The 14414-nt window shown below is 36.9% G+C and overlaps 1 protein-coding gene across 2 annotated transcripts in view; it reads right to left on the bottom strand.

The window, feature by feature from the left end:
* The window catches only part of FEZ2 (fasciculation and elongation protein zeta 2), a 51370-nt gene that overhangs the window by 25106 nt on the left and 11850 nt on the right, over positions 1-14414 (bottom strand). For both annotated transcript variants that reach the window (XM_081265458.1, XM_081265459.1), the window contains exons 4-5: positions 13634-13775; positions 11071-11339 (exon numbers count right to left, since the gene is read on the bottom strand). In XM_081265458.1, the coding sequence (XP_081121584.1) occupies positions 11071-11339; positions 13634-13775 (411 nt within the window). The remainder of the gene's footprint in view (positions 1-11070; positions 11340-13633; positions 13776-14414) is intronic.

Genomic DNA, 14414 nt, shown 5'->3' with positions numbered 1-14414 from the left:
CTAGGATTGTCGACACCATGTTCTCCCACATGTTTTACCTATGCTTACCCAAGTCAATGGTTAACTATGTCCCTAATTTCCCCTCCCCCTGGTGTCCCAACCAACCATTCAACCTCATCATGACCTTGGAAAGACTACCATTTTTCCATCCCTACTGCGAATTCCTTGGTCAATTCTTACCTGAATGATCACAACAGTCTCCTAATCAACTCCTTATCTCTAGCTGAGTCCTTCCAACTAGTTCTCCCTGAAACTTCTGAAGTCCCACTGCCAAAAGACAGATCTCAACATGTAACTACCCTACTTAAAACCCCTTTTTTGTTTCCTCTAGTCTTTAGTAAAGGCCAAAGCCTTAGAAATGCCACACAAACCATCTATATGCTGGCTTCCAGTTTTCAACTTCTGTAGCATTTTCATGAGTCACCTCCTCCCTCATCTTCCAGATTTCTCGCCTATTTCTAGCTCCAGTCATAATCAATGATATGTAGTCCCCCAGATGTCCCTAACTGGCACTTCCAGGTGGCTGCACACACCACTCCCTCTCTTTCTGCTTGTCCCCTCCTTGTTACACCTGTTCTTGGGATTCAACTCAGCTACTCCAGACCCCTAAAACAAGTGATGACAGAGTGATACATGCACACCTCTGCCACAGAACAGTGCCAGATACAGAAAACACTAAAAACCAGTAGCAGTTTGGAGTACAGCAATTTTCACACTACACTTGGTTTTTCAACCTTGATACTACTGACACCTTAAACTAGAATAGTTCTTTGTGGTAGGGGCAGATCTGTGAGTTGCAGAATGTCCACCAGTATGTCTGGCCTCTACTCACCAAGGTATCAGTGCCACTGTCCCCCAACTTCCCCACCTCGCTCAGCTGTGATAATGATAAATGTTTTCAAACACTGACTGATGGCCATGTTGAGAATCACCACACTAAAATATGCTAGATGGTTTGTCATCCTTATAGATAACACCACAGCCCTGGAGATGTGTAACTTACTCTGAATCCTTAACATCTATGCCTGGAATATAACTGGGGATCAAAAAATGTTTGTCTAATAGTAGTAAACAAAGAAAAGATTGTAGATATATTGGGGGGCAGGGGGTGGTTCAAATGATCCTCCTGCCTCAGCCTCCTAAGTAGCTGGGACAACAGGCACATGTCACTGTGCCTAGCCAATAAAGATATTTTTAATGGGAGCTACCTGGCATGAAATCTGGGGGGAAAAAATAGAGAAAGTAAAAAACAAAAGTTTTAGTTAATTCACCTCAGTTCTCAAAATCTTCAAGGACAGAAATAAGGCCAGATGAGATACTTCTTTTGTATGTTCCAAAAAGCACAAGCCAGTCCTCAGTATGTAGGAGGCATCTGATTTAACAGTCTTTTACTTAAACTGCAAAATTCTACTGGAATTACTAGCAACACTGGTGAAATAATTGTAGATTTTTGTATGAAAACAGGAGTCACACCTGAGTCAAAAGTATTTGGAATTATAAAAAATTTTAATATCAACTTTGACTGAAAAATGCTGGCAAAGAAATCAGAGATCTGGGTTCCCTCCTAGTTCTATCACTAACTGTAATACAAGCACAGTCACTAACCTGCTAAGGCCTGTGTCCTCACAGGAAAGGAGAGGATTAAATGTTACATTATAAATTATATAAATCAAGGAATCACCTCAATCAGAAAGATACATTATGTTTTAAGAAGGAAAACCAACGTACCCCCTCCCCCCCTCACACACACACTATAATACAGAACTAAAAAGTCACATGAGAACTACAGAATGGTAGACCTGCACAGCCAAGAAGGCACATGCAGAGCTGTCTACTCCGGTGGCTTCATTTTCTCATGAGGACATGAGGACATTTTGAAGAGAGACTAGGTCTTATTCATCTCTCCATCCGGGCAATGTGCGGAGAGCCTGGTCATAGCAAGCATTTGTAAAGAACTGCTAAGCTGTCACAGACATTTGTAATGTCTCCTAACTCCAGAGCCCAAGAGTCTCAGAGCCTTTGATCTTTGCACCATAGCATGAGGCCTCTTACTCCTTGCAGGAGAGAAGGGGGCAAAAAGAAGAACCAAAGGTGAAAATAATGTAAGTGTGAACAGAGAACAATGACATGACAAGACATGAAGTTATTGGTCAAAGGAGCAAACATCAGAATTTTGAAAAGTTCCACTGAAAAATCTAGTCTAGGAAATCAACACGAGATCAATAAAGTAAGCTACAACAGTACTGCTGGCGTGGAACAAATAAGAACGAAGCCCCTGGGATAGCAAAGAGTAGCTCCAGAGTAGCAAGGAAGACCAAAGAAGTTGAGAAAGATGAAGGAATAGAAAGGCAGAGTCAGTGGGAGTAGGAAGAACCAGGAAGAAAGCTCTGCAGAGCACATGATGGGTCCGGCTTTACAACTGACCATAAATTCCAAAAAAATCACACACCCTTCTGGAAGGCAAAATGAATTTTAAAATGATAAAACCTCAGAGGCAGATTAAATTTACTTTTTAGTAAACGTCACCTCATTTAGAAACACTACATTTACAACCTTGAGAGCAGATGCAGTATTATTAGGTGCTTATGGGCTTAACTGGGCCAGAGGGAAGGTTTTCCTCAATGCCTAAAATTTTATAGCCGGGGGGAGAAAAGGGATGAGGGAGGCAGTGGGGCAGGGGAATCATTTCTTTGCTAAGCATGTCTCAAGGTCAAAGTACCACAGATAGGCCAAAGCAGTGCGATAAGGTCCCAGGGTTATGGATGCTGAGTAAAATGAAGGACATTGAAGATTTGCTACCACTTAATTAAAATACATCATTATTTATTAAAACATTAGGTATGTCTATCTAATCTACATTCCCACATATGAAGAATTCCAAAAATGACCAAATTCAAAGTGCAAAGCTGGTGAAGATTCTCATTCTACAGCTCTCCTATAATCCAATTATGCATTTCTACAGGAAGGAGACAATAATAGTTCTGTAAAATGCCCTTCTCAGAGTGGGATTTTTGCCATGAGCCCATCAAGCAGGAAAATGATTAAACAACACAGCATTTAGTTCACTGCTGTCCTCACTACCACAAAATGACACAGTAATATGGCAAGAACGGGAAAGGGGTGACTTGATACTGCCTTCAGGAATATTATTATTTATACTGAGAAAATTCATAACTGCTTCATGATCACTCTCTTTACTGGTGTGAGTATATATTAAAGTCTCAAAATCAATCTCTAGAAGATTTTCTCAGACAAAACCAGGAGCAACAAAGTATAAAACAAGATATAAAATTAAAAATCCATAAAAATCCCCAAGACAAAGAAATAGGCCAAAATCTCCAAGCACACATACAACATGCCTTCGTAGCTCAGAAGAGGAAATCTGGCAAGGTTCCCTGCACCCATCTACATACCTCCCCACCTCCTCACTCCTGTGTGCTGCTTCTATGAGCTGCAGCCTCAGCTGAGTTTTCATTTACTCATTCATAAAACTGTAATAAATAATAATAACAGCAACAACAATAATATCATCTACTTTCTAGGGTGGTTGTGAGCACAAAATGAAATGATCCATGGGTAGCACTTTAGCAAAGAGATTGGCAAATATCAATATTCAAAAAAACCTGTGCTATATTCTCTTAAAAGGAGTCTAGAACAACATTTTAGGTATCACTCCCAAAGAGAAACAACCATACCTTTCTCTTTTCTCCATAACAGCAAAAACAGTATATCAAGTTCTGCAAAAATAAATAAAATTACCACTGAGAAATACTATATTCCTGATTAAAAGCCCTTGCTTAAGGGACTGCAGACAACAAAAAGAACACCCATTACTATCTAAAACTGAATATAGAAATCAGCCAAAGAGCATGAACAGAAAACAAGTAACAGTTTCAGGTAACTCAAGGTCTTTCTGAACAATAAAAGGAAAAGAACCAAAAACACTCTGTAAAAGAAAAAGCAACAAGAACCAGATACAGGATTGTAGTTTGTTCCTTCTTTTCTAGAATTCTAAATACATCATCCCATTCTATGCAGGGCATATTAACCAGCTCAACTAATTTCCCAAAACAAGATCCATGACAGGAAAAAGCAAAACTAGCAAGGAGGCCAGGAAACTGAGGCTATTTCTGCCACCACGTATGCTCTTAGCCTCATGTGAACTAATTGGCACAGATCTCTTACCAGCCAGGGCAGCTTTCAAAAATCTCAATATCAAAGCTGAGTATTAGAAAAAGGGTTAGGAAAAGCAATCATGGAATGCTCTCCATCTGTTCTGATTTATTCGCATCTACCCCATTAATATTCCTTATATTCAAAAAGTTCAAAAGAGTGAAATAAGAATAACATCATTGTTCTTTATAAATCAAATCATAAAGTTTTAAATGATAGTTTTAATTTTTTATAAATAATTGAAATAAAACATAAAAAATACAGAATGAAAAACAACAATCAAATGCAAAAATTACAAAATAAAAATATGCAAATAGTTAAGATAACAGATATCACCTAAAGAGGCAAAAGCAGCATCTTGTTCTGACGCTTCAAGTCAAATAATTTTAATGTGGACTCTAAAGCAGTTATAAAAGTGATTTCTACCAAAAAATATTTTTTCCAAAAAAAAAAAAACAGATTAAAAAACACAAACTATTTCAAAGCAGATACTTGATACTGTTTTCAATATTAAAATCCAATGTTGTAAGTTCACTTTCAAAGTAAAAGAAATGACACAAAGATATTCTAAGCTAGGGGTTAAGTAGAATAGTGTCAAATAATTTAATATTTTATATCTGAAGATCTTTTTAAAATCGTTTTTTTAAGAGAGAGAGAGAGAGAGAGAGAGAGAGAGAGAGAGAATTTTTTTTTTAATATTTATTTTTTAGTTTTCGGCTGACACAACATCTTTGTTTGTATGTGGTGCTGAGGATTGAACCTGGGCCATGCCAGGCGAGCGTGCTACAGCTTGAGCCACATCCCCAACCCTCTTTTTAAAATCTTGATGTAAGTTAATATGAATATAGAATTTAAATTATTGCCAAACATGTTCAAACCAAAGGAAAATAATTAATCTTGGTAATTTTATAAATTCTTTGCTTATTCTTATGGATACCTTAAGCCAATTATATAAAAAGAATTCAATGTCCTAGCTTATCACAGCTTTTCTGTGAACGTGTGTCGTATTAACATGACTTCTCAAAGACACAAATATCAAGAATGGTCTCCTGGTTTTACTACATTACCTGCTGGGTCATGAAATTTCCATCCTAACACACACTACAGAAAAGAAACAGTAGATAACAATAATATACCAAAAACTGGTAATGACAAATATTTTTTCTAGACAATATTAGCCTTCATAAAATAAATTTGTTCCACATCTAAAGTAATTCAAATTCATAGTTTCAACTTATCAAAATAATAGCCATTACACATCGAAGTTTTTCTCTACCCTACAATGACCTTCCATGGCCCTAATACTAATTTTCAAGAAATGCTTCTTGCAATAAAGAAAAATGCAGAAGAATACTGTGAATCATCATCAACAAATTATTGTTGAAAATGTATTAATATTTATATTCCAGTATATGTATATGCCAGATTTTATCCTCTCAAGCACCAACTGTTTAGAAAAGGGGGTGAGGGGGAGACCAGCTCTTTTTCTACATCTATATCTCTTTAAAACCACTTTCTGTTATTATGTATAAATACAGAGTGCTGAGGGGACTACCAACATTTTTATGCCTTCTGCTTCACTCCATCTAGACCCAAATGGTCTACCTTCCAGCTGTCTTCCCCTAGCCACCAGGACTTGAACACATACCCAGCACAAGTGGCTACTGCTAGGCAAGGAGCCTGCAGCAAGTGGTCTGGAGTTGAACTGGCCAAGATGTGGCCATCTGTGAGTAAACTCAGGCTGCTGCTGCCACTGGGATCTTCAGAAAAGAACTGAACAAACCCTTAGGATAAAACAAGGCAATACCTTACAAGAAATTTGGACACAATATATCTTTTAATATATACAAATTCATATAAATGGAATTTACGTTTTTTCCTCTAATTTTTAATTTTATATTATATCTAAATCGGGGGTTGAAAATTTTTTTTCCATAAAGGGCCAGACAGTAATTAGTTTAGGCTTTGCAGGACACACTATTCAACTCTGTTCTTGAAGCATCAAAGCAGTCACAGATGACATGCAGATGAACAGATGTGACTACATTACAATAAAACTTTATTTATAAAAAAAAGATGAAGGTTGGATTTGGCCCTTGAACAGTAATTTGCCTTGCCAATCCTCAAATGGAACATTTTAGCATATGTGCCATTAAAGATTTCCAAATTAAAAATAAGGAGGAAAAGCTCCCTGTTTTGTTTTTGTTTTTTTGGTACTGGGAATTAAATACAGGGGTGCTTTTCACTTGGCTACATCACCAGTCCTTTTTATTTTTTTATTTTGAGACAGGATCTCACTAAATTGCTGAGGCTGGCCTAGAACTTGCAATCCTCCTGCCTCAGCCTTCCAAGTCACTGGGACCACAGGTGTGAGCCACAGTGCCCAGCTCCATTTTTTAAACCAGAAGTCCCAAATTCAAGTAGATGTGTGTCAGAATGATTCTTTCTTAACTTAGATCTAGGATAATTAGAATAACTTCAGGATGATCTAACAATGGCATCTAAATAAAAGTAAAATGTCTTACCTTAAAGTCAGCTTTGGTCAAGAGTAAATTAAAACTATTACTGAGGGCACTTTTGCATGTAAAAAGGAAACAAATTGGCATTAGTCATATAGGAGCTAAATGAGTCACAAAGGCATGGCAAGGCATCTGTGAAAAAAAACGTATACAAGAAAGAGTAACTATTATCTAAGCTTACCTCTCCCCCATCTTTAAACAATTATCTTCCCAACCCCCCAAAAGCAATAAATTAGAGAAATAGGACTCTTTTTACAACAGTTTCTTGTATTCACCAGTACCCACTAGTCACTGTTCTGTAATATCCCACAAGTTTTCAGGATGTAGTTCCAGATTAGACATTTCTTTTTTCTTTTTTTAATATTTTTTTTTAGTTGTAGATGAACATGATACCTTTATTTTATTTATATTTATGTGGTGCTGAGGATCAAACTCAGGGTCTCACACATGCAAGACAAGCACTCTACCACTGAGCCACAACCCCATCCCAGAGATTAGACATTTCTGATGGTGGTAAGTGTAAGATACTAGGACTCTGTTGAAAGTTCAATGTGATTATTACAGCAAACAGAAAATACTATTGATTCTTATCTTCTCAACCACAGACTTGGAATAAGCAATCTCATTTGTCCTATAATTCAGAGACATTACTAGATTTTCAAAGAGTAAGTCTGTCCATTTTTTTATAACTTCATTTTATTTATTTGTTTGTTTATTTATTTATTTTTATGTGGTGCTGAAGATCGAAACCAGGGTCTTGCAACGTGTGAGGTGAGCGCTCTACCGCTGACCCATAACCCTAGCTCCAATCTGTCCATTTTTACCTCTGTAAGTTTACTAAGTATGATGTCAAGCAGATAAGCAATGTCTTTACAACTTCAGATAATTCTCAATGAATGCCAACTACTAAATTAAAACGTAACCTGCTATATACTTCAATTTGCTCTTATACTCAAGAGGACTGATACTAAAATTCAATGACCTGGGGCTGGGGATGTGGCTCAAGCGGTAGCGCGCTCGCCTGGCATGCGTGCGGCCCGGGTTCGATCCTCAGCACCACATACCAACAAAGATGTTGTGCCCGCCGATAACTAAAAAAAAATAAATATTAAAATTCTCTCTCTCTCTCTCTCTCTCTCTACCTCTCTCTTTAAAAAAAAAAATTCAATGACCTGTGAAGATGTTACATATAAACAGAGCATGGCCAAAAAAAAATTAAAAAATCCTAAAGAGTCATAATTAAATACCACAAATCCAAATCTTTCAGAATTTAATCTCCAATATTGGAAATGAGGTGGAGTGCTAGTGAAACAGTGCCAACAAATGAGCCTGTAAGGAGCCTGCCCTGTGTCAGAGGAGACATTTGAACTACAGACTACAACAGTATGGTACACATCAGAAGCATATGTACCCTCATAAATATGAAAACCATCTCAAATATTATATAATAGGTAACTCACCAAAGAATACCAATAGTCAACAGATCAAACCATTGCTTTGTTATCTGATCAATATATATTAAATAAAGGTAAATAACGCCCATGTTTGGTGGAAAGTGTAGAGAATGGGTCACTCTTGTGCTACCTCCTGCCAATCGGGAGGAGCAGTAGAATAGTGGCCACCTCATCTAAAACAGCTTCTTAGCATCACCACCAAACACTTTGCCCAGCCCTCTGGTTTCTTCATAGCATTTATTACTACATTACCGTTCATTCTTTTCCATGTTTACTGCCTGTCTCCCACATGGACTCTAAGCTTCAGGAAGGCATGAGTCTTGACTGTTTTACTCACCACTGTATCTTGAACACTGTTTGGCACAAGGAAGACCCTCCACAAATATTTGCTGAATGAATTATACTGTTTTGTTATTATACTGTTTTGTTATTATCCTACCCAGTATATAACATTATGATTATTTTAAAACTCAAAGTTCAAATCAAGATAACATTTCTCTTTTATAAAGTACTCAATATTTTCTTTACTATTTAATATTTCTTTACTATTTTCTTTACTATTTACCAGTTCTGATGATAATGATTTAAATAGCATCCCTAACCCCCATATTTTTTTTCCCATGGCAGCAAATGTTTCAAACAAAACATGTCTCTAAAATTAACACCTAAAGAATTTAACTCTGCTCTCTTCCCACCCAGATAGTTTGCTAGAGTATATTTGAACCAAAGAGCACAAGCTAGCAATTATGAATAAAGTGTTATACCAACTGCAAATCAATGTACTACTTCAATGAAACACGCTTGAAGAAAAATAGAAGGCAGCTATTCAATGCTTAAGGAAAACATTTAAGTGCTGCTAACTCAAAAACAGCTCTGGTAGGAAAAAAAGAGTGACTGTAATTGGAAAAACAAATAAGACGTGACATCTATAAGAAGGTTACCATTTTTTTAAAAATTAGTATCATTAATGATAGCTTACTCATAGAGGTCAGGCCCCATCAAAACTCTATGTTATATAAAATGTTTAGGAAGGTAATACCTCCTGGAATCTGCTTATCCAACTGGTCATTTTACTCTAGACTTCTTTTGAGCCACGTATCACTATTTTCCAAATCACAGGTTTCAAGCTATTTGTGTCACAGATGGAATGGTCTTTCTCTAGCATTTGGGGCTAAAAAAAGATGCAGGAAACAAGTACCAGAAGCTAAGCCATGCCATTACAGTCCTAATTAAAGTTTTTGACACACATAGTAGATAGGGACTCAAGAAGCCACTTCACAATTTCAAATATTGTGAAAAAAATCATTATTCTATGAATCTATTTCAAGACTAATGAATGTTCAAATACAATCTAACTGTTGCCTTGCCAAATCCATTTCTGAACAGGAACACCATGTAAGACTACACAAAGGATCCACTCTAGCCCATTTTATGTGGGAATTACAAAATGAAGCCTTTAAACCCCTCTGGAGATAAATTCATTTTTCTCAGCTAAGTATTAACACCAATAAATGAAGGATTTACATGTAATCCCTAAAAGCAGTTAGGTAGAAATTACCAACAATACTATGACTTTTTCACTAAGCAATTTATTTAGTCTCACCAGTATAATAGGGCAATTTAAAGGGTGTAATTTTTTAAAATATGAGATGGAAACATGAAATATTGTCCTTGATATTTTAAATCAAGTTTTCCAGGTCTGTACATTCAAACAAATATAAGGGTTTTTTTTTTCAGAGTAGTCACTAGAAATGATTAAATAATCTTTTTCTAAGTTAATTCATAAGTTCTGACCTTTCTAATTATGTACAAATGGATATTACACTAAGAAAATGTGATTTTATTCATAGGTTAATAAGTGCCATGATTGGGCAGTATGGTTATGCATCATCTTGTCTGTAACAGCTGTTCACTAATGGTCCACAATCTAGAAGTCTTCTAGGATTCTATCAGCTTCTAATCAGTGAGATCTACTTCTCTGGTAAGTATTCTTTAGAGAAAAATAATTCAAGACTTAATGAAAGAGAGAATCTATATTATTGTAAGCCATAACAACCATTTGTGATATGTATCACTGTTATCAAGATGACAAATTTAAAAAATACATACTCTTAGGAAAAATAGAAGCCTTTGCCCAACCACACTATACTCTAAAAATAAAACCAACATTTTTTCACACTCAAAAGTCAAAGTGGGAATATACGAGGATTCAACTGATTGCAGAAAATGAAAGACATCTAAGATGAATAAAGAGATAGATCTTATATAATTGCCAGTTAATGTTCATGATGAAGTTTAATCAAGTGAAATTAATAGGACCACTTAAGAAAAAGTTACAAAACAGGAAAAAAAACATAAAAAGTGTCAAAGTTTCAAATATTCTACCTACTATCACCTATCAATAATATTCTGTTCTGCCAAATACCTGAGCAAATGGCAATATCATGCAATTGCCAATGACATCCTTGCATTCCAACCTGCCAAATAACTAGGAGGACTCTATTTACAAATTAATCTGTGTTTTTAGGCTCAGCATAGTCCTGCTACCTCTAAATGGACCCCATTTAAATTTCTTATTATACAACCTAAAAGAGTTAAGCAAAAATAAGAAAAGCAGTCATAAGAACCAACCAAATACAAATAACCACTATTAACATTTTGAAATATGTTACCCCCACCTTCTTACACTTATTTCTCTCTTAAACATTTCAGTACAAAATTACGCGGCCAGTCATTAAAAGCATTACCAAGAAACACCTTTCTGAAGAAGCTGAGCACAGGACATTCTGGAAGAGAGTTCCTGTTGCACTCTGGGTAGAAATGCAACACTCTCACACAGGTACAACCTGCACCCCATCCATTGGCCAAGTATGCTGGGACTACCTGTTTCTAGGGTTCGGTGCCTCCTGCAAAACATCACTTACTGTGCCTGGCATATGACTTCTCTCGTTCTTCCCATTCTGAGAGCTGCTGTTTTTTAGTTTCTTTTTCTTTTTGGCTGTTTCTTTGTGCTCTTTCTGTTTGTTCTGGACTTCAATAAGAACAGAAATAAAGCTGTTTTTCACTTCCTTTTCAAACTCCAGTTCATCTCGCAGGGCCAACTGCTGCACCAGCTCCTCGGAGTACTCCTTAATGGCAGACTCAATTTCCTCCAGTAGTTCATTTAATTCAGATACCGAGAGCCTTTTTACTCCTATGACCAAAAACAAAGTACAGCAGACACTAAGACAAAAGTGTTTCAAGGCAGAACAGCAGGTGTTTCATGCCAAAGAGTAAAAAATCATATTCTAAGCAACTAAACTGTTTATGATTTTCTCAGAACCTTAAAATTTCTGGTGGGCAGGTCTGAGTAGAAGTAGGTGGGCAAAGTCACTTCTCAGCTGGCTGAGATGAAACGAAGAACAAAACTTTTAACTTTTTTGTATAAATCAAGTACCCCATGAGCAGTACTTCAGTCAAGACTGAGAAAGCTTACACAAGGTACACACATAAAAGCAGAGGGAGAGTACAGAAACCACCTGCTGACAAGAAATGCAAGCAAGTGAGTAGTATTCTGGGACATTTCTAGAAAGGACTTGATCTAAAAGAATTAAACTAAATACATATTTAATCATATGTGCCCCAAATTGTGAATTTTGTTGAGGACTTGGAAGATGAAAGAAAGCAATCCCTGATACCCTTTTTCGGTTTTTTTCTTAACACTTTCACTCACATGAGAAAGAGAACACTGATGAAGTCCTGCCCACCCCCTGGTGCCTCATGTGGCTATATGATTTTGAGAGAAAAGTCTTTAAGGAAGAAATTAAGTTAAAATGAGGTCTTTAGGGTGAGCTCTAATCCAGTACGACTGCTATCCTTACAAAACCAGATAGAGGAATGGGGCTATAGCTCAGTGGCACAGCGCTTGCCTAGCATTTATGAGGCACTAGGACCAGTCCTTAGCACCACATAAAAATAAACAAATAAAATAAAGGCATTCTGACCATCTGCAACAACAACAAAAAAATTTTAATGAGATCAGAGCAGAGGACATAGAAGGAAGATCATGTAAAGACAAAGGCAGAACATGGCCATCTGCAAGCCAAGCAGAAAGGCCTCACCAACACCAAACCTACCAAGGCCCTGACTGCTGACACCAACACTGTGAGAATATAAATTTCTATTGTTCACACCATCCAGACTGTGGTACTTTGTTATGGCAGCCCTAGTAAACTAACACAATATTTTTTAATATATTATCAGGTATCAGGATTGGATTTTGCAATCAGGACTCCAACAATGTCAAGCCCCTATCTATAGCAATACGGTGTGATCAGACCAGTGGAAAGAATTTAGTTGTAAGACCTTCAGTATGTTGAAAGGAAGTCACACACCACCCAAAGGGATTTAGGCAACCAAGTTTCAGACCTCTGGTCATACCATCAACATAATACTAAGTGATGATATGGGCTAAGCAGATAGGGACCTAATCACTTTTTACTCAAGAAGGGGACTAGTCACCAGGCAGTGAATAAATGTATGCTTAGCTCAGAATATTCACAGGAGAGTTATGCATACTTGGAAACTTCACAATAACCAACTCCACAGTTTTTAACAGTTCATTATCATGTATACCAGATCCACTTCAAACATAATTTTGATTTCCAAAATTCTTCATAGCTACCCTGAAGACAACTATTTGTAAAGATAGGAATTATTTTCAACAAACACGAAGTATCTTGTTAATTGTGGACTAAACTATGTCTCCCCAAAATTTCATATAATCAAACCCCCTCTACCTCAGAATGTAACAGTATTTGGAGACAGGGTATTTATAAAGGTAAAATTAAAATGAGGTATTAGGCTAACCCCTAATCCAATATAATTTGTGTCTTTATAAGGAGAAATTTGAAGTCAGGTGCAGTGGTGCACATCTACAATCCCAGCTATTCGGGAAGCTGAAGCAAGAGGATCACAAGTTCAAGGGCAGCCTCAGCAACTAAACAAGGTGCTAAGTAACTTAGTGAGGCCCTATCTCCAAAAAACAAAAAAAATGGCTAGGGATGTAGCTCAGTGGTAAAGTATCCCTGGGCTAAATCCCACAACCAAAACAAAAAAGAAGAAGAAAAAGATGTGGACACAGACACCTGTAAAGGAAAAAAGGGAAGACCATGTGACAACACAGGGAAAAGAAGGCCATCCACAAGCAGAAGAGGCCAACCCTGCTGACAACTTCACTCTTTCAGAACTGTGGGAAAATAAATTTCGGCTATTTTAGCTAGCCAGTCTATAGTACTTTGTTACAGAAGGAAGCCCCAGCAAACTAACACAGGGTTTAAAAGGGGAATACAACATAGTCCCTGAGCAATGATAAAAATATGCCCAGAGTACTGTATTATCAGAGGACCAGGAAGGTATGCAACCCAGCCTTCTAGAACCGAAGCTTCCTAGAGATATCTGATAAGGACAAAAAGCACAAAGAACACAGATGTGAGGGGGATCTCTTACTCTCTTCATAACTGCTCGTACTAGATCTCTTAAGAGTTTGAATTTCCTGGGAGAGCACTGAAAGCCGATCTGACTGTGTGGGTGTCTCATCATCTTCTGGGTCTGGTGACTCCTGCATCATTTCTTCAATTTCTTCAATAACCTTCCAAAATACACACATCATTGTTAGTCAAATATCCAGGGAGAAAATGATCTACCTGTATGTATCATGGTGCTCACCCGAGGCTACCAGAGTAGAAAAGCATTAAATTCTCATTAACCAACAGTATGCAGTAGTGGGTGTTCCAAACATTCAGAATTTCGACTGTAAGAGTGAACAAGGCTCAAAGGAAATTAACAATATACTATACAAAAAATTAAATAGAATATGATTTAATACATCTGTTATGATTCAGTGGGCCCTACCAGATCTTGCAATGTCTGAGAAATGATACTTCACTTATATAATTTACTCCAGGCAGAACAGAACCAGATCAAAAAGTTGTAGTTAAAAGGAAGCAAATAAAAGAAAATTTGTCATCTACCACATGCAAGCGCTCAGTCTAAAGCTATTTAATGAAAAGTTGGACATAAAATTTAGAAAATAATATAAAACATACATAAAGCAAGAAATTACTTCTCTGGCAGCAAAAGTTTAGCAGCAAAAAATGAATTTCACATATCAATTCAATAAAAGATAAAGGGATATTTTTAAATTACTTAAAATGTAGAAGCATAAGGAGGAAATAAGCTGGACACAGTGGCACCTGTATGTAATCCCAGTGACTTGGGAGGCTAAGGC

The sequence above is a fragment of the Spermophilus citellus genome (genome assembly GCF_964194105.1).
Source record: "Spermophilus citellus genome assembly, chromosome: 13".
NCBI classification, from domain to species: domain Eukaryota; kingdom Metazoa; phylum Chordata; class Mammalia; order Rodentia; family Sciuridae; genus Spermophilus; species Spermophilus citellus.
Note: the sequence above shows the minus strand (reverse complement) of the source record. Positions and strands in the feature narration are given on the sequence as shown.